This window comes from Lepisosteus platostomus, chromosome 3 (assembly GCF_059453375.1).
Source record: "Lepisosteus platostomus isolate fLepPlt1 chromosome 3, fLepPlt1.hap1, whole genome shotgun sequence".
NCBI classification, from domain to species: domain Eukaryota; kingdom Metazoa; phylum Chordata; class Actinopteri; order Semionotiformes; family Lepisosteidae; genus Lepisosteus; species Lepisosteus platostomus.
Window position 1 is genome coordinate 65,566,761 of NC_142613.1, and position 19,066 is coordinate 65,585,826.

Sequence of the window (19,066 nt, forward strand, 5' to 3'; positions counted from 1 at the left end):
AGCCCTCAGGATTGTTACCAGATCCCTTTTTTTGTGATCTGTGTTAAAAAGCAATTTCCTACTTATTATTCAATTCATGGTTTTCTATTTAAAGCTGAGGGACCGCTTTGACAGTGCGTCATCATTTTTCATTTCACCTCGGGTTTTCTTCACTGTCACTACTGCCTTCGCTCTCCACATATCTCTGCTAAGAAAGACAGCACTTCACTCTGTGCAAAAGTTGTAGCTTCAACCTGCAACCTGTTGGTACCCTTTTTCAGGAGGCTCGCTATTCAGTTTCTCCCGCACCCGAGGCTCCCTGTTTTCCACAGGTGGACAGTGTTTGGCAGCAATTTCAGCTTTAAGCCAGCCTTCGCTCTGTGCAGCAGTCTCGGCGGCCCCAAGCCAGCCTTCGCTCTGTGCAGCAGTCTCGGCGGCCCCAAGCCAGCAATTCGCTCTGTGCAGCAGTCTCGGCGGCCTTAAGCCTGCCCTTCAAATCCGTCCAGTTCCTTCACAGGAGGCTCACCATTCGGTTCCTCCCATATCCGAAGCTTCCTGTTTATGACCAGCGGACTGTTTTTGGCAGAAATTTCAGCTTCAAGACAACGCTTCACTCTATGGAGCAGCCTCCATCCTCAGCATCACCCGGTGCAGCAGCTTCAGCTCCATACTGTCTTAAGCTCCAGTGTTGCCTGGTGCAACAGCCTCAGCTTCTTGCCCTCGACATCGTCTGACAAAGCGGTCTCAGATTCAAGCCAGCTCTCTATTCTGCACTTATTCGTTTCACTGGTCACCAACCCTCAAGCTCGTTGACCTGCACCCCTGGCACTCCTGAGGGCTTCTCATCTACAGTAAGCCCGTTCAGGTCCCTTTTCACGGGGTCTCGCTATTCTTTCTGTCCCTGAGACTCCCTTTTTCCCAACCAATGAACTTGAACTTGAACTTGAACTTTATTGCCATATGTAACCGGTACTGGTACAATGGAATTCTTACTTACAGAAGTCTCTCGATTGTAAAACAAGTGTTAAAAACAAAACAAAGTGCAAACAGTGCATCAAGACAATGTACAAACAAACAATAGACAATGTGCAAGTAAACATGTAGACAGTTTGAATGTAAACAATACAGACATGTAAACAATGACTGGAGATGTGCAATAGATAGAAATCATAAAGAGGTAGATGGTGATGGTGTAGGTGTGGTCCGAGGGGGATGGCTAAATGTGTTCGCCAGTCTCACTGCTTGTGGATAGAAGCTATTGAAGAATCTAGTGGTAAGTGTCCGTATGCTCTTATATCTCTTGCCTGAGGGCAGTGGGGTGAAGAGCTCATGCCCGGGGTGGTGACTGTCCTCTGTGATGGCCAGAATTCTACCACGGCAACGGTCCTCATAGAGCTGTTTAATCTCGGTGAGACCGCAGCTGATGATCTTCTGGGACATATTGACCATTCTCTGCAGTGCCTTTCTTTCTCGCGAAGAGGTGTTGCCATACCACACGGTGATCCCGTTGGTGAGGACGCTCTCGATGGTGCAGCGGTAGAAGCTCACCAACACATGTATTGGCATCCCCCATCGCTTGAGGCACCTCAAGAAATAAAGGCGCTGCTGAGCCTTCTTCATGATAGAGTCAGTGTTCACAGTCCAGGTTAGATCTTAAGAGATGTGAATTCCCAAAAACCTAAAGCTGGTGACTGTTTCCACTTCCGTTCCATCAATACTGAGTGGGCTGTGAGTGTATGGCCTGTGTCTCCGAAAGTCCACTATTAGCTCTTTCGTTTTCTTCATGTTCAAGTCCAGGTTATTGCTATGACACCACCTAAGCAGCTGTACAACTTCATCCCTGTAAGTGGACTCGTCATCATCACTGATCAGTCCTATTATAGTGGTGTCATCTGCAAACTTAATGATGCGGTTGTTGCTGTGTCTTGCTGTGCAGTCGTGAGTAAATAGGGAGTACAACCTTGGACTCAGACAGCCGCCTTGTGGGGTTCCAGTGCTCAGGGTGAGTGGTGTTGATGTTTTATTGCCTATCCGCACCACCTGTGGTCTCTCGATAAGAAAGTCCAGCAGCCAGTTGCAGACAGAGTTGCACAGACCTAATCCCCTGAGCTTTGTCACCAGTTGACTGGATATGATGGAATTGAATGCTGAACTGTAGTCCACAAACAGCATTCTCAAATACGAGTTCTTAGTGTCCAGGTGTTCCAAGGCTGTATGCAGAGCCAGGGAGACAGCATCATCCACTGATCTGTTGTTCTGGTAGGTGAACTGCAAGGGGTCCAGGGACTCTGTGATGGAGGATTTGATGTGTGACAACACCAGCTTCTCCAGGCATTTCATCACCACAGATGTTAATGCTACTGGGCGGTAATCATTCAGTCATGTCACTTTTGTCTTTTTGGGGGTTGGAACAATAGTGTTTTTTTTAAAGCAGGTGGGGACCATGGACTGTGACAGGGAGGAGTTAAAAATGTCCGTAAACACTGTGGTCAGCTTGGCTGCACATGTCCTCAGGACGCGAGGTGGTATCCCATCAGGCCCTGCAGCCTTACGGATTTTCACCCTGCTCAGAGTCTTCTGCACGCCCTGCTCATAAGGTGAGAGCCCCAGTGTAGCTCTCACCTTATGCTTTGGTTTATTGTACTGTTGAAAAGTGAATTTTCTTTCCCAGTTTAGGCCTGAACAAAATTTTCCTTTGAGATTTCCTTTGAGCACTTTGTCCCATCTATGTTCTCATTAATCTTTACACGTTTCCCAATCCTTACTGATGCAAAGCAGAACATGTTGCCACCACCATGTTTGACAGTATGTCAGCATGCAGAGATGTAGATGTAGAAATGTTCTTGACTGAGTGAAGCACTATATTGGGTTTGCTTTAAATGTAATGCTTTGCATTAGGAGCACCCAGTTCCAGTTTTGTCTTGTCTGACCACAAAGGCTTTTGTCACAAGTCTGCGGTATCATTTACATTGAAAACACCAAGTGGGCTTGGCTTTGAGATGTTTCTTTTCCAGCTTCATTCAATTCACAATTTTTGAAATTATGGAGTGACTGGGATATTGTTATCACATGAACATTTTCTCCCATCTTAGCCACTAAACTCTTTCAAATTTCAGTCAGCCTCACAGTGGCATTCCTAACTAGTTTCTTTATTACCCAGCTCCCCGTTTGTCTCAATCCCTTTTACTTCTTAGCAATAGACTTCTCCATGCTTAAGGAGATATTAACCATCTTGATAAAAAGTTTTTAAACCTTTTATACCTGATAAACCTGATACCTGATTTTATACCTGATTTGATCAATTCGATCTAAGTTGTTTTGAAAGCTCATTGATCTTTCGATTCTTTTCTTGAAATTCACTACCAAACAGAGAGGGACCTTACAGAGACAGATGTTTATATTCTGAAAACATAAGAACCACTTTTATTGCCCAACATTGCCCACTCAACTAGTTGTGTTGCTCGTGTTTAGCTTAGGTAATTTTGTGAACCTACAGTAAGTTAATTTAGGTTTGCCACACAGAGCCTTTAAATACTTACCCAGTCATGACATTATGTTTTTTTTCATATGAATTATGTATTTACTTCTTTCTTTTTGTTTTTTGCTTTGGATTTGTGGAGTAGATTGTGTATGCAACAATTATTAATCACTACTTCAAAGTTTCATGACTACAAACTTTAAAGCAACAAAATGTGAAAACTGTGCAAGGGTCTGAACACTTTTGCAAGGCACCATGCAGTATATACAGTATGGCTATCTGGTTAGAGAATACTCTTGTACTTGAAATTTTAAACTTCAAGTTATATTAATTGTTCTTAGTGGTTTCGCACAATACTCATACTGTATGGGAAATTCTGAGATTTTTACCACAAATACTGAGGGACTTGAGAAAATCCTGAAGACCTGAGGACTTGAGGACCTGATAGAAATTCTGTCTTCTTGTAAAGATTTTATTTAAAAAACAAATGAAATGAGGCAAATAAAAAGTGTAGGGCCATTCTGCAAAGTAATAAATTAAATGCAGCTGAATTATGCATTTAGCATAAAAAGTGTTTTAATCTAATGCTTCCTTAATAGTGTGTAAAGCGTCATACCTGTGCCTGTTTTTTTGCATATTACAGATACAATACAGTATTTTTTTTTTATCATAAGCACCCCATATTTTCTCCTTAGCACTGTATTTAAACTCAAGGAGCTTATTTTATCTTGACACTGTGACCTGAGTAATATACTGTAGATATGCATACAGTATATATACAGTAATTAACTGCAAATGGTGAAATGTAATAAAGATGAATCTACTGCAACTACTACTAAACAACAACAGCAGCAAAAATAATACTAATAATATACTGTATAGTAAATAATAGGTTTATTCCATGATGAAAAGAGAAGAAAGAAAACACAACGTTCCAGCTGTGGAGCTCTCACACCAAGAAGGCTCCACAGCTGAAACGTTGTGTTTTCTTTCTTCTCTTTTCAGCATGAAATAAACCTAAACCTTGTTCCTTTGCAGCCTACACATGCTGACACAGCTACCCACCTGAACTCCTGTATAGTAAATGCTCTGTTAACACCTAATTTCCTGTTAATCTATACTAGTTGGTTTCCAACAAAAACAAATTGTTTCATAACTCCTGGGAGGGCAAAGGCTACCCTAAACATTTTATTATAACCCCTGAAGGCATTTAATAGGAACAACAATACATGTACTGTACAGTAGGTTAAAACAGCAATAGCACTTAAAGCCACTCTGCTAATGGGAGCAAAATGGAGTGTATGATTACCAGGGATGTACTGCTTATTGCAGGTTAGACCCTACCATTCACACTGTTGCTTCTGTAAGCATGTGGCAACCCCATTTTCAGTTGAGGTGCAGAAAAAAAAGTACTGTAGTTGCAGAGAGCTAGCTTGAGGACATGGAATACCGTGTCTCCTGACAGCACATGGATGCCTACATTCTGCATAAATAAAAAAACATAATCCAATGCATTTATTCTATGCTGACTCTGGGAGGGTCCTTCCCAGCCTGTAGCTAACAGTACAGTACAGTATGTTCTGACACTGAAATCAGAGCTTCTGATGCAATAACAGCTAAATATACTGATTGCAGTGACCAGGTGACTTCGTTTCTCCAGCCCTGTACCTGTGAATCCCAAATCATCTCGCATTCCATGTCAAGTGTAAACACGATGCAGAGAAACTAAAAGACTTTCACATGGGGACAGTATTACCTGAAAGTCTAAATTATGCCTTCTTATATATATTTTTTTACAATTTTAATATTTTAATTCACTTTTTTCATCCTGTACATCCAGTCTCTCAGAATCTCAGTATCTCACAGTGCTACATTTATATGATGCATATTAGTGAGTCCAGTTCATCTCTGGTTTCCAAGGCAACATCCCACACATATGCCTACATCCCCCCTAAAATTAATCTAGAGGTGTAAAAATTTTATATGATATTTAATTCAGAGGGAGAACTGAGGGAGAGTTAAAATTATTAAGTACTTGAGAAATTATTGGTCTAGGTTACTGAACTGTGAAATACATCTGGAACTCAGTAAAGATCTTTCACCTCTTGAATATATAGCTAGAGAGCTGAGGCAGCAGTCAATTTCTTTGATATTTTCATTTACAATGTAATTTTAATGTGGGGGGAGGGTACTAAATCAGTAATTCAAAATCTATTTGAAACATGATAAAAATCTTAGCAGTTGAGAGGTTTAAACATTAAAAAATACATGTATAGCAGTTGTGTAAAACATTTTTTATTTATTTTGCTCTAGTACTTTTAGAAACCACCTTTAGAAAAACAGAAATCAGAATGCTACAGTATGTGTAAGATATATTGTAAAAAACACCACCTACAAGTTACTGTGAGGTTATTTTTAATTAATATAAGAATTCTTAGAGAGATTTTTACATCACTTAAATAACACTGTATATTCCCCTCTCCCGTTTGCTTCAAATGCACTTACTGAGAGCTTCCACTTGTGTCCTTTGGAATCATTTCCTAACTTAAGTAGTTTACTGTCTATAACAGTCTAGATCATTGGTAGAAATCAGGAAAAAGCAATGGCTCTCGTACTTAACCTATTGTTAAACCACTAATTATATTACCCCATGTTCAGTATTCACCCTTTTGTGTATTCTCTGTTTTCTATTTCTTAACCAATTCAGTATCTAAACATTTTTCCCTGAATGCTTGCTGCATGTAATTTAAGAATTAATCTTTTATGAGTAACTTAGTAATGTTATAAGTAACTTCTCAAAAGCTAAAGGCACCATATAATATGTTGGAAAAGGTTTATCAGTTACTTATGAACAGCCTCACGTCCTTGCTTAAATAAGGAAACACCATGTACAATACCAATACATAAGGTACCATGAAGCCCTGGAGATTTGTTCAATTTTGTTAATTTATTTTGACTGCCTCTAGTACCTAAACTTCTGCCTCTATCTATTTAATACTTAAAAATAGTATTTTATCTTTCATGGCATTACGTCTTTCTCTGTCTTGGCCTTTCTAATCCCCTTCCTTAACTCTGCTTGCAATGAATTGTACTCCTCTTCTTTGACCCTGTCCTGTTCTTTTCTGATCATTTCAGAAAATGCTCTCTTTTGCCTTACTGTATATTTAACCTAATTGATTTGTTAATGCTCAGATAAATTTTGGATACTGTATTTTAGCCTTTGATTTACTCAGTATAAATTATATTCTGTGCTTCATGACAACAGTGTTTGTTGTTGTTGTTTCTTTCTTGACTCATCACCATGTATTGTTTAAGCTCCCCTGTTTGTTATCGTAGATAACATTAGACATGATGCTTATTTCCACTGGGAAAGGGATTGGAATTTCAGCTTTTATTCAGGAAATTTCTACTTCAATCTTTCATTCAGCATTTGACAAACATTTAAGAAATCAATATAGAATATTAACAACCTGCCCTGCAAATTTTGTATTTGTACAGTTTTTTCGAGAGGATTACTTATTTCCCTCACAACATACTAAAGCTTCTTAAGGCTTTCTGCTATGTTACAAAATTAATTATCCCACATACAGTATTTGTCTTTAACAGCCTATTTAACATTAACACATGGTTTCCGTGTCTCTATAAATTGTGCATGATAAGTATGGTATTCAAATGGGGCCTCTCAAGTTGATTGTTCTCTTCCTGACAGCTGCCTTCATCATCACATTTAATGATGGTCATTATTTGTCACAATTGACAAGTGTCAAAGCCTATGGAACATCAGTGTTTTCCACCCACCTCATTCTAAAACACCTTATGAGAGGGCAACCCTTTTGAGTAACATGGAAATGGGCCACTTTTCAAAATTCGCCAGAGCACAACCCAAGCCAGCCCAATTAATAACAGCTTTCACAACCACTATGAAGAGGGTGATGCAGAGGCCGGAGCCAAGTAAATATCCTTCAGTTGCAAAAAGTCACAATTTGAGGTTGAAGCCACAGTTGTTAAGGGACCCTACTGGCATTTATAAATCCTTTGCTTGTTGCTTTATGAAATTGCAAGATGTACGCAATACAATTTCCATTTGTAATGAACATGATAAAAAAAATATTTTATTCAAGTCATTTAATTCTAATGACATTTATTAGCAGTATTTCAGCCAAAACGTTTTAATCCTATGCGGTAAATACAGTATAGATTAAAGTTTCAATCTGAGAGTTGATTCTTGTGTTTAATATAATAAAATAATTTCTTGCCAAGTTATTATGTTTCTCTGTCTTTTAGATTTTTTTTACCCTGCACCTTAGAAAACATACTGTAGGTAGGAGAAATACATGTATTTATACAGGTACTGTATATGTCTATCCCTCTCCATTTTAATAAAAGAAGTTATACTTGGTTTCTGGTAACAAAAAAAAAGCTTGGCTTTCTTTCTAGTTATTCACTCAATTAGATAACTATACTGTAGGATCATATCTCATACTGTGCTCCCCAGGCTCCACCTTATTGCAGACAAGCAGCCCTCATGAACATGTACTGTAAATGTCTGGCATAATTCCTCTGACACTACAGAGCGGCAAGCCAACTGGGCAGACAACAGGAGCAGCAGATGTAATCCTGCCAGAGGCAACAATGCCAGCAGCGTTAATGTCAGTGTTCCAGGCCCTGGGGTCCCTGCGCTGACATGTTCGACCAGCAACCAGTCTCGGAGAAGAGCTGCACGCAGCCTTTGACACTGCCTGTCCAAAACCCCTGCCACTCGCTAGCTGCGCCTGAGGATGTTTCCCTACAAGTTACCATGTGACCTGGGCAGGCAGCGAATCTGAGGATTTCAGTCCTTTTCAGCACGGCAGCGAAAAACTGTCAGTCTCACAGCCTTCCTTTGTATCAGTGTTGAGGGTGAGCACAGGCAAGGCAACAGCAATCCAGACTGGGAATGTGTCCCTTACCATTGCAAGGGTACAGCCATCACACGGAGATCTTCTCTCCCTCCTGGAGCGCAGCAGTTTCACAGTCTCAGCGCTTTTATCACAGCTGAGGATTTGAAAAGGCTACTCCTCACTCTGTGAGTCTACGTAGAGGACCAGACAGGAGACTGTGGAGGGTGCTTCTCCTGGTAACTGAGTAGTGTTATGGAAAACTCAGCCTGCTCTCTTCCAGGGCAGACCAAAACAGTCCATGATGCACTGTGGAGAGTTGTTCATGGAGCCTGTTAAAAAAAAACTTGCATGAAAACTGGACTGGAAATTGGTTTTGATTAATGGAGTGATGATGTTACTACAATATCTAACACCCAGTTATGTAATGTTCACTTTGAAACTTTTTTTGTAGTGCTCCATAAAACGTCTTTTTTAACTGTTGTTTTGTTTCAGTTTTAGTCAAAAACATCACACATGAGCTATCAGTGCAGAAGAGAACAGAGTGATGAAACCAATTCACAGATGGGGATTATTAGGAGGCCATTACTGGTAGAGGCCATGGAGATATGTGTCCAGGACACAGGGGTAACACCCCTTCTCTTTTTATAAATGCCCTGAGATTTTTAATGGCCACAGAGAGTCAGGACCTCAGTTTTACATCTCATCAGAAGGATGATTTACAGTATAGTGTTCCCATCAGTATAATGGAGCATTAGGACCCACACAGACCACATGCTACCTACTGGTCCCACTAACACCTCTTCCAGCAGCACCCTTAGCCTTCCCAGGAGGTCTCTCATCCAGGTACTGGCCAGGATCACACCAGCTTAGCTTCAGTGGGCTGGCAGTTATTAATTGCAGGGTGATAAAGCTGCTGTCAGTGTTGAACTGCTAGTTTCCACTCAAACTGGGGACTTTATATAGCAGTTAAGACTCTGAATAAGTATTAGGTTAAAAGGTAAAAACAGACATAACCTGTTGCATAGCCACTCCTGTTAATAATATCTCTATGTAAATATAATGTAAAAGACAATATTCTTTTAGGAGAGGTAAATATAATGTGTCACAGGTTTAGGGATGATTAAAATTCAACTCACAGTACCCAATTTTTAAAGTTAAGACAATAGGCATTTTTGCGAAGGTTTCTTCAGATATCATTGGTCTTATCACATCCCTTATGCATGTAACATAGCTAAGCAATTGTAGCATTTTTTAATTAAGACTAAACCAATTATGGGTAAATCATTGAGTCGGCCTTATTAATAGAGAATACATGGTAAGAAGACTGTACAAAAATAGTAATCTTACAAACAGAAGAGATAGAAAGGAGATGATTTAGCAACCTGAGAGGGCAAATCAGAATACAGATCTACTGTAGGTAATTTGAGCATTAATGAAACTGACTCTAGGATTTACAGTAAGCAAGTGACTGCTGACTTACAGTATATTTGGAAAACTGATCCTAGTGTATGCTGTATGTTGTATCCACTAAGCTACAAAAATATCTTACTTGTTTAGTGATCCATTATTTGAAATAAAGAAAAGGGTTAGTATTTGTTCACTATCAATTTTAGAGAGCAATTTAGTCCTTAATAGTTTTTTTTTTATTTTATAAGAAACTTTAGATGGCTCCATCTTTTCACTTTACAATATTTGTGCCCTTGCTGGAGGGAATATTTTTGTTTCCTTAGATCTGTTACATACAGGAGACTTGTACTCACAGATATATAAGTTAAAATATTACACCCTACTCTTTTTCCTTTACAATATTTTTTCTAGCTGATTAATCAGTTAGGGTACTGTTCTTGGCTATTGAATTAAATGTGTTCTGTAATTTACTGTAAGCAGAATCTCCTGGTGCCGCCCATTTTCCACAGATTTCATAACTTTCCCATTCCTCTAAACTATGTCTCATTCCTTCAAAGTCTACTTTGTGGAAAGTTTTAACTTTTGCTTTGGAATCAACCTGATCAGTTTCAAAACATCCTTCCTAGCACACCATATTATCCTCAGAATTCCCTAACGGCTCTGTATCTTCTGTTTGTCTTGATTGTTTAAAAAGGCAAAAAAAAAACAGTATACAGAAAATGTACTGTGTGTCATCTTGTTGGTGCCTTGGCAAACTGTGTAAGAAAGCTGTCAATAAGCACGTTTAGAATTTCATCATTTCATTTTCTGTTACTGATATCCCTACAGTATATAGTAGGTCTTTCCCAGGCTATGTCAGTATAGTTGAAATCCCCCATAAATATGTTTTTGTACATGAATTCTTAATTTCATCATGACATCATGAAGTGTAGAAAGAGTGGTTATAATCAACACTTGCATTTTGTGGTCTATAGCATATTTCTAACAGTATACCTTGGATTTTTTTTTAATATGCCTGGCCAATACAGTTTCAGGGAGCCTTAATTCTTCTAGCTCATGAACTTTTAGTTTTTGAACCTGAACACTCTTTATGACACATCAAAAAACCAGGATAGAACATTGGCTGTAGTTTTACATGTACCTGTACATCTATCCTTCCAGAACAGTCTGTCTGCTAATGTTAAATTCCTCTTCATCATTTTCTGTTAGCCAGGTTTTTGTGATTCCAATGGCATCATTGACACCTGCTAATGTGGTCACTTTTATCTCATGTGACTTGTTTCTGATACTCTTAGCATATAAGTATATGCATTTAATTAATAGGTGGTTTGTTTAGTTTTTCCTTGTGGTGCTCCCTTGGTCTGTGCCACCAGTTTCATTCTAATTTAAAGGTTTCTGAATTTCTTTATGGATTTATGGAAGCTGAGAATCCTGAAGCCTTCTTCTGCATACTGTACCTTGACCCCCATCCACATGTTGTTGACAGGTTAACATTTGTAATTCTTCATGTTTGCTTGGTGCTGGTAGGAATTCTGACTAAACTAACTAAATGAGTCCTGTTCATCAGTTTCATGCCAAGTTTTTACGTAGGTTTTAAATATTGTCATTTTATGTTGCTGCTTGGTTAATAACTTGCTATTACACTGTCACTGGAGAACAAAGAAAACTGTCCTGTTTGGTGTTCCCTGGCAATAAGGGGTGTGTGATTATTCATTTTAAGAAATGTTTTTAATTTGCTTGGAAAGCTGGCAAGCTGGTGTGTCTAGACCTGATATTCTATTTTATATTTTATTTTCCCTCATGCAATTATTCACAACCCCTATTTTATTACAATATATCAATCATAACAGAACAATGAAAGCATAATGTTGCGTATCCCCTTATTAAAATATTGTAATTGTTGGCATTGCAGGTGAGGTTATTTAATTTTTGCCACAAGCAAGACATCCTGATTCTGCACCAGGTGATATTTTCCCATAGTAATCAAACAGAATAGCATGTGAAACCTCTGGAAAGATTGAAAAAACATTATCCAATAAAACCTATTGATTTGTGAAACTAGTACTGGTTTGAAAAGCCAGATTAGTAGATGTATGGATTTATTTTCACCAGTGGTGAAAATAAAAATAAGAACAATATTTACTAATTTTAAACTTTTAAAAATAGCTGGTAATCCCCTGTTTAACATTTCAAAACCTGTGGAAAATCTCTATCTTTTAAACATATAAATTATATTGTTTAATATTATTAGATAGAAAATATGAGTCATTTCTCATTGCATTGGCACATCTGTTCTAAGCTCTCTAAGCTTGATTTTACTGATCAAAGTGTAGCTCTGTACGTTAGAAAGTATGGGCTGAAATTAGTGCTTGACTTCAGCCCATCATACAGCCCAGATCTTTGATGGTTTTGGGACAAAAATAAACAAGTTTGTGGTGATCAAAGAATTAAATAACAGGCTACATTTATCCTAAAACATGTGGTTTTGAGTTTGCAAGCTGGAAGAAATGTTAAGAAAAAACAACTGAAAGGCTTTTAATATCCAGAACAGAAACTGAAAAGATGTTTTGCAGCTCATTTTGGATTCTCATCAACTTGAATGCTTTTAATTCTAAATCTAGGCTATTTCCATATGGCAGAGCATGTTTGAGCACTATATTATTTATGTTGAATTGCTCAATTTTATATCTTATACATGGTTAAAGTAGAATTCAAAAGCTCTTTCTCTATTTATAGGTTTCTCTTAATCAAGGGTTAAGGTCAGGTGATACTTTACCAGTATCCCTAACTTGTAACAGTGACCCTATGTCACGGAAGCCGGGGGCTAGCCATGGAGAGAGACGGGAGGACCCTATGCGTAGCGTTAGGAATGGAGCAAACAAAAAATGGAGGTTCGCTCTGGGCTCAAGGTATCGGGTGGAGTCGGAGCGAAAACACAAGCCCTTAGGTAGCAGACGTGGGGCGATCTGGTGAGGCGAGCCTCTTGACAACTGATCCCAATGCCGAGCGAGGTGGATATGGAGACCGGGAAATATAAAGCCCCAGACAACAAGACACACCAGAAGAACAAGTAAAGCACAGGGAAACTAGGAACAGTACAGAGCAGAAGTGCCCTCTGGATGTGGAGGGTGTGACACCCTGTTGCTTTCCTGTGTTTATGAGATTGCAGGACTCTCAGTCAGAGCTGTAAAACCCCTCAATCTAGTGTTTAACACTGCTGGTGATTTTGTGGGGCTTGCAATGTGAAAGGTGGATGACCACCTGACATCTCAACATTTTGGACAATACACATTTGTGGTTTGCAGTCTTCCTTTCACCCGCAATCAGTTGTAATCCAGGCTGAATAGCAGTTGGTAATTCCAAAATCTGAGAAAATGAAAAAAGGATAAATATTAAACTGTTTCTACAAAAAACATTTAATATAGGACTTATTTTTTTATTTAATGTGCTTTACGTTATGGTGATCATTACACGGTTCTCTTTCCATGTTTTTTGTTTATTTAAAATTCTGAGTAAAACGACAATGTACTTATTCTAAAAGATTTGCATTTCCTTCCTGTCAAAAACCTCATTTGTATTCCAATATACAACAAAAAACAGTTCCTGTTCTAGATCCATAACTAGATGCATAAATTTGTGACAGCAAAAAGTCTGGGACAAAAGAGTGATCTTGTGCAAAAAAGGTACACCTACAAAATGTTGTATATTGTAAAAAAAAAATTAACACAAGATGACATAGAAGAAACTGTAAGGCCAGTAGAAACATTTCATTATAGACCAAACTATGGACCTATCGACCTATTATACCTACTGTACATGTGCCATTGTGCTGTAGAAGGTCCTTATCCTTTGGATAAGATGTTAAGCTAAGGTCCTGAGTCTACTCTTCTACAATCTATCCAGTCACAGCTTTGTTTTGTTTTTTTGGGCTGGTCTTCCTGATCTATATTCATGGGATATTAATCTATATCCTAGTATAGTGAACCCACTAGGAATTTGCTGCAGATCCCTGGGCCTCCTGAGTTAGTCAACAGGTAAACGCATGGCCCCAGTGAAGGCTGAACAAGATCATGGGTTTCAAGTCTGAACCATGATATTAGCTAAGTGTGAGGGGTATTCCCCAAGGGGAAGTTCACAACTGAAAAAGTGCCACCAAGGGTACAATGCAGTTAGTAAGGAGGGTTCCCTCTGCTTACAACAACTCAGTGACTCCTGCAGCCTCTCAGCCATTTGCAGGCCATTTGTTCTGACAGGGCTGAACCTTTCTACTTTCAACAAAGACAATAAGGGGAACTGAATAGTAAATATTTAATTATATATGAACTACAATTAATTATATTAATATTGAAATCCTAGAACAGGAGACTTCTTTGCACAAAATGTTGTGGGAATACTTGGATTTGAGAAATGGCTGGATCCTCGGATCAATTAGGTACAATCAACAGTCTAAGCAAAGGACACCTTCTCATTTGTAACATTTCTTATATTCCGACATGCAGTGATACCCTTTCCTGTTCAGTGCTGGATGTCCAGTACAGGGCTGTGGCTGTGTACCATGTTAAAAGTCAAGAAGCTTAAAGGTGAGCGGATCATAAGAGCTCACCTACACTTCCTCCTTCTCCCCTGTATGCAGATGTGGGGATTGTAGGTGTGAAACACCCAATTGGCTATTGCAAATGGTGTTGGTATAAAATATATAATTAGTGATTCTAAATGAATAAAAATTGTGGATGTTTGGGGGAGTAGCAACCAGAATCAACAGCATAGGAGTTCCAAAACATTTCGGGTGTTCAAGTAGATTCTGCTAAGACCTACTTCAGAAATTAGAAACGTTATTGAAATTAAAAAGTAAACAAAACACTTGAGTGGATATTAAAAAAGTGAGGAACTTAAATAAAGAGATGTTACATAATCACCTTAGTTACTCTCCAACACACCATACTTAAAAGTATAAAGGATATTCCAGTCTTTGATGGGGTTAAAAGAAGAGCAATAGGAAAGAGTCGGGCAAAATATTGTCATATACAGTATATACAGATTAAAGCAGCAAAGCATCTTCAGTCTCAGACAAAGGAAATTAAGAAGTGATTCAATCCATGTACAGTATATAAGGTAATGGAAGATACCTATTATACCTCCATGTACATAAGGTAAAAGTGCAACCCAGGGTACAGGTACTGGATCACAATTTGGAACTAAAAGGCAATCCGTTTCAGAAAGAGGAAATAGGAATAGTTGGTACAGACTTCTCAGTCAGGTGGTTGCGGCCCTAACTCAAGCAACAAGGAGCTGAATCTTCTTATCATTTACTAGGTACAGTATCTTATATTTGTATTTCACGTAGCTGTCTAGTATCAAACATTTCTCTCTTTTTTTTTGCTATAGATACTGTACCTATTGAATTGCTCATGTCCTGCTGCACAGACAGTATTGGAATTTGTTATTTCAGCTGTCAGTCACTTACACTGCAGTTACTTTAGAAGAAAGTGGTTTTGAGCATTTCCTGTGTGCATTCACAGTAAAGCACACATGCAGCTACGGTGTGAAATGCCTTCTTGACACTCAAATGGAGGATCTCACTTCTGTTATGCTGTACAGGTGCCTCAGGACGAGTGGGGAGGGTACCCAGGGATTAACAAGGATGAGGAAATCCCTTGCAGGAGAATGCGGAGTGGGAGTTATATCAAAGCCATGGGAGATGATGAAAGTGGAGAATCGGACACCAGCCCAAAAACATCACCAAAGGCAGCCATCCGCCCCGATGCCCTTGTCAAATCTGTGGTGCCGAGACCGCTTTTTGACCCCCAAAGGTAAGTCATTTGCAGGATTCATGTCCTTCTTCCACTGCTCACTTCAAAGATTTTCTGAAGTACCTCTGGGAACTTTTTGGTAACACGCTGATACTGTAAGACGCTGGGCTGATGTTGACCATGTATGGTACAGTATGTTCATTTGTATGAAGCCTTCGGAAATGTTAGAGGTACTCCTCAAAGAAATATAAAAGTCAACAGAGAGCAGGGTCCAGAGCGGATGGAGTCCACTGATAGAGAATTCCCTTAGAAAGGCTCTAAAGGTTCCTTGAATTGAAAGGAAAGATGAAACCTGCCTCTGTTTTGAGCTTTGTGTTGTCAAACCATTTTATATCTGGACTCAACAAGTAAGAGTGATTCAGAATATTCTTTCAACATTTCTCAGTGCAAACACACCATTAGTCCTTTCATTAAATCACTGTATATGTGTATACTGGTGTCCTACAGTACCTTGCATCTTTGCATATACTGTACTTCCAGAATAGCCTCTGGTCAGATGAGTGTGTCATTAAGGAAAGGGCTAGAACAATACCACAGGTAGTTCTAAAACATCCTGTTATGCCTCTTCTTGCATTGTGGAGTAACACACAGTGATCAAACCATATAAAAAAATGATACAATTATGCAAGTGGGTTTGATGGTTTTATTTACATGGGTAACCTTTCTTTAAATATCTGCACTCAAAAGAATCATCAAAAGAATGAGTATACCACACGTTATCTGAGACACTGTTTTCACTTCTTTATAACAGACATCTAGGGAAAACTGTTCACTCATGGAGTAGGCTTTCTTCAGGAGCTCCAAAAAATGAAAATAGAGTAGTCAGAAACTAGTCAGAAACTTCATACAACTTTTATATTGTGAAAAGCATTAACCTCATTACTCTTTCATTGTAAACAATTATAAAATAAAAGACAGAAAAACTGTTTTTTTACATAAACCAGTTTTGCCATGTTTTCTATCATGTCTTTCTGTTGTACTTTTCAGTATCTTTGTAAATCTTCTGAAGTAATTTCCCCTTGTTGTTTTTTTTTTTGCTGTTGCTGTTGCCAGGTTTCTCTCGTTTTTCACTGACCTCTGATCTGATCCTGGTAGCTCAGTCTTTGAGCATACACAATTTAAACATCTACCACTTGGTGTTGCTAAGCAACTGCAGAAGCATTCCATTATCCTATTCTGTAAGAGACTGAATATCATTGTTACAAAAACCATTATCTCAAAAGTTACAAAAATATAAAATAAATATACAAAAACTCAAACCAATCTCAAGAATTTAGTAGAATCAGCAGGAAAGGTCAGCTGAAATTTGTACTTTTTATGTGTAATTAATAAAAACAGTTTCATTTAGATGTTTTACAGAGTGTTTTATAGAGCACAATAGTCAGGTTATATAAAGAGGAGAAAACCCTTTTGCCTTTTCTATTTTGTTTTTGGTATCTTTATATTCCCATTCCCATCACAAGTACTGTATATGCCTTCACATCAGGAAAGGTTATAGTCTTACTTTCACACTTTATTTTTAGTATTGTATCCAGTGTACTCTGCTCAACACCATTGTATTTTTAGGATTTTTTGTTTTTGGTTCTTCAAGCATCAAGTGTTTTTTTTCTCTCTTAATTTTAATGTAATTGCACTGCATTCTGTGACGACACTGGCCTTCTGGCTCCTTCCTTCCCCAGATCCTCTCTTATTCTTCTTTCACACGGAAGACGTTTTTTCTCTTTCACAGGCAAAAGAGATATCATTCCCACTTATCCTATGGTGCTGGATTCTCTTTCTCTTCACTCAAGGCCTTTAAAGGCCACCATCTCTCTGCAGCTGCTGCCTTCTCATCTGTAGTAAGGAGATACTGTGCTACTTTGCCAGGCACTGCCTCCCTCCTCCAGGTGTTAATGCCTCCTGTCAGCTTTGGTCCAGTAGGCCACTACTGTTCCTCCGTAGGGCACTGTTAACAAATGGGCCTGGCGAGCTACTGCACTACCTTTCAGTCCTGAACCCGTGATGCACCTCAGTACAGCTCTGTATGTTAACCATCCCCATCGCTCCAGCCAGAGAGAGAACAGGTGCATGCTCGCAGTCCTATTTGTTCCCTGGTCTACAGTTTGCAACAATCCTTATTAGGATAAGTGGCTTACTGATACTGGATAGATGGATTTGTTAACATTCAGAAAAAGTATTACTGAACGTCTCTTTCAAATTGCATCAACAATCCAGGATATGTTTGGTGTACGTACTGTACTGTACGACTAACATCCAGTCAAACTTCCATCCATTCTCATTTTTTAACCAATCAACCAACTCTAGGTTGTAGATTGGGGGTGTATAAAATGTTAATATCAAAATAATGTTAAAAAATAATTAAACCTTGTCATTTTTATACTTTATGACTTTTATTTATGGATTTCTTTTCAGAAATCACATGAGGTTTTTAATTAGAGCTTAAACTCACTAAATGTGATCTTAGTTAAAACTGAATGTTGGCTCTCAACACCATTACTTTTCTTTAAGTTTGTTTCTCTGAGAATAGTTAGGTGCAGTATTCTATTTGGCAAACTAACACAATTGTAAAAGGAAACTAGTTACATGTGACAATTTCATATTTGAACATTGTATTTTTGTTTTAGTTTGTCGTTTTGTTTGAGAATTGTCCTCTTTCAAGAGAGAAAAACAGTTCATTAAGGTTGTGTGAATACAAGCATGATAGTATGGTTACAAATAGGGGTTTACGAAAATGAAAACAATTCAGAAAATGACCGAGTGATTTGTGTAGTTTAAGATACAGTACATTAATTCTTTGTTCACTGTCACAGCATATTTGAAAAGAGTAATACTTTAGGCACACTGGATTAAATAAATATTTATTAACAATGAAAGTACTGTACAAACACTAAACTACTCACAACATAAACAAACAACACACAAGTTATGCTTTTTACAAATTTACAAATTATGCATCCCAGAGGTCTGACATCTTAACCACCCCCAAAAAAATCCAGACTGGTATGAAGTATTCAACTCTTAAATAATGCCTACAAAGGCCAAAAAATGATTAATCTGCCTTCTAAATAAAAAAATACAACCTGTGGTTAAATCTCTTTATCTCTGTAAACCCGGATACCATATAATTATACATAGTTACGACAGCATCACCTGTAAACTGCTTGAGGGACTGATGGGACTAACAAAGGGCCTGAGATTATAAGTGAGAAGCAGCCCTCCATGTTTCATATTTAGTAGTGCCGTGGTGTTTATAACTGAGAACAGAACAAAGCTGACGAAAGTCAAGGTGAAAAGGGTGTTGCATGACAATAATACTGAAAATGCAGAGCATTTTGTGTTCAAGCCATTATTTTTGAAGCCCTTGGTCTAGAACAAAGGAGATTTGGGAATTTAATCCAAAAGTAGAATTCTAAGGGTTAAAGAGAGGTCAAACCCAAAGGGCTACTTCAGACTCAAAGAAACAAGGCAAAGAAACCTAAAGTGAATTTCTTAAGACAGAGAGTAGAAAACTC

The 19,066-nt window shown here is 38.4% G+C and overlaps 1 protein-coding gene across 2 annotated transcripts in view; it reads left to right on the forward strand.

Moving 5' to 3' along the window:
- Positions 1 to 19,066, forward strand: part of dlgap2a (discs, large (Drosophila) homolog-associated protein 2a) — a 416,982-nt gene that overhangs the window by 313,935 nt on the left and 83,981 nt on the right. For both annotated transcript variants that reach the window (XM_088626474.1, XM_088626475.1), the window contains one exon: positions 15,343 to 15,554. In XM_088626474.1, the coding sequence (XP_088482600.1) occupies positions 15,343 to 15,554 (212 nt within the window). The remainder of the gene's footprint in view (positions 1 to 15,342; positions 15,555 to 19,066) is intronic.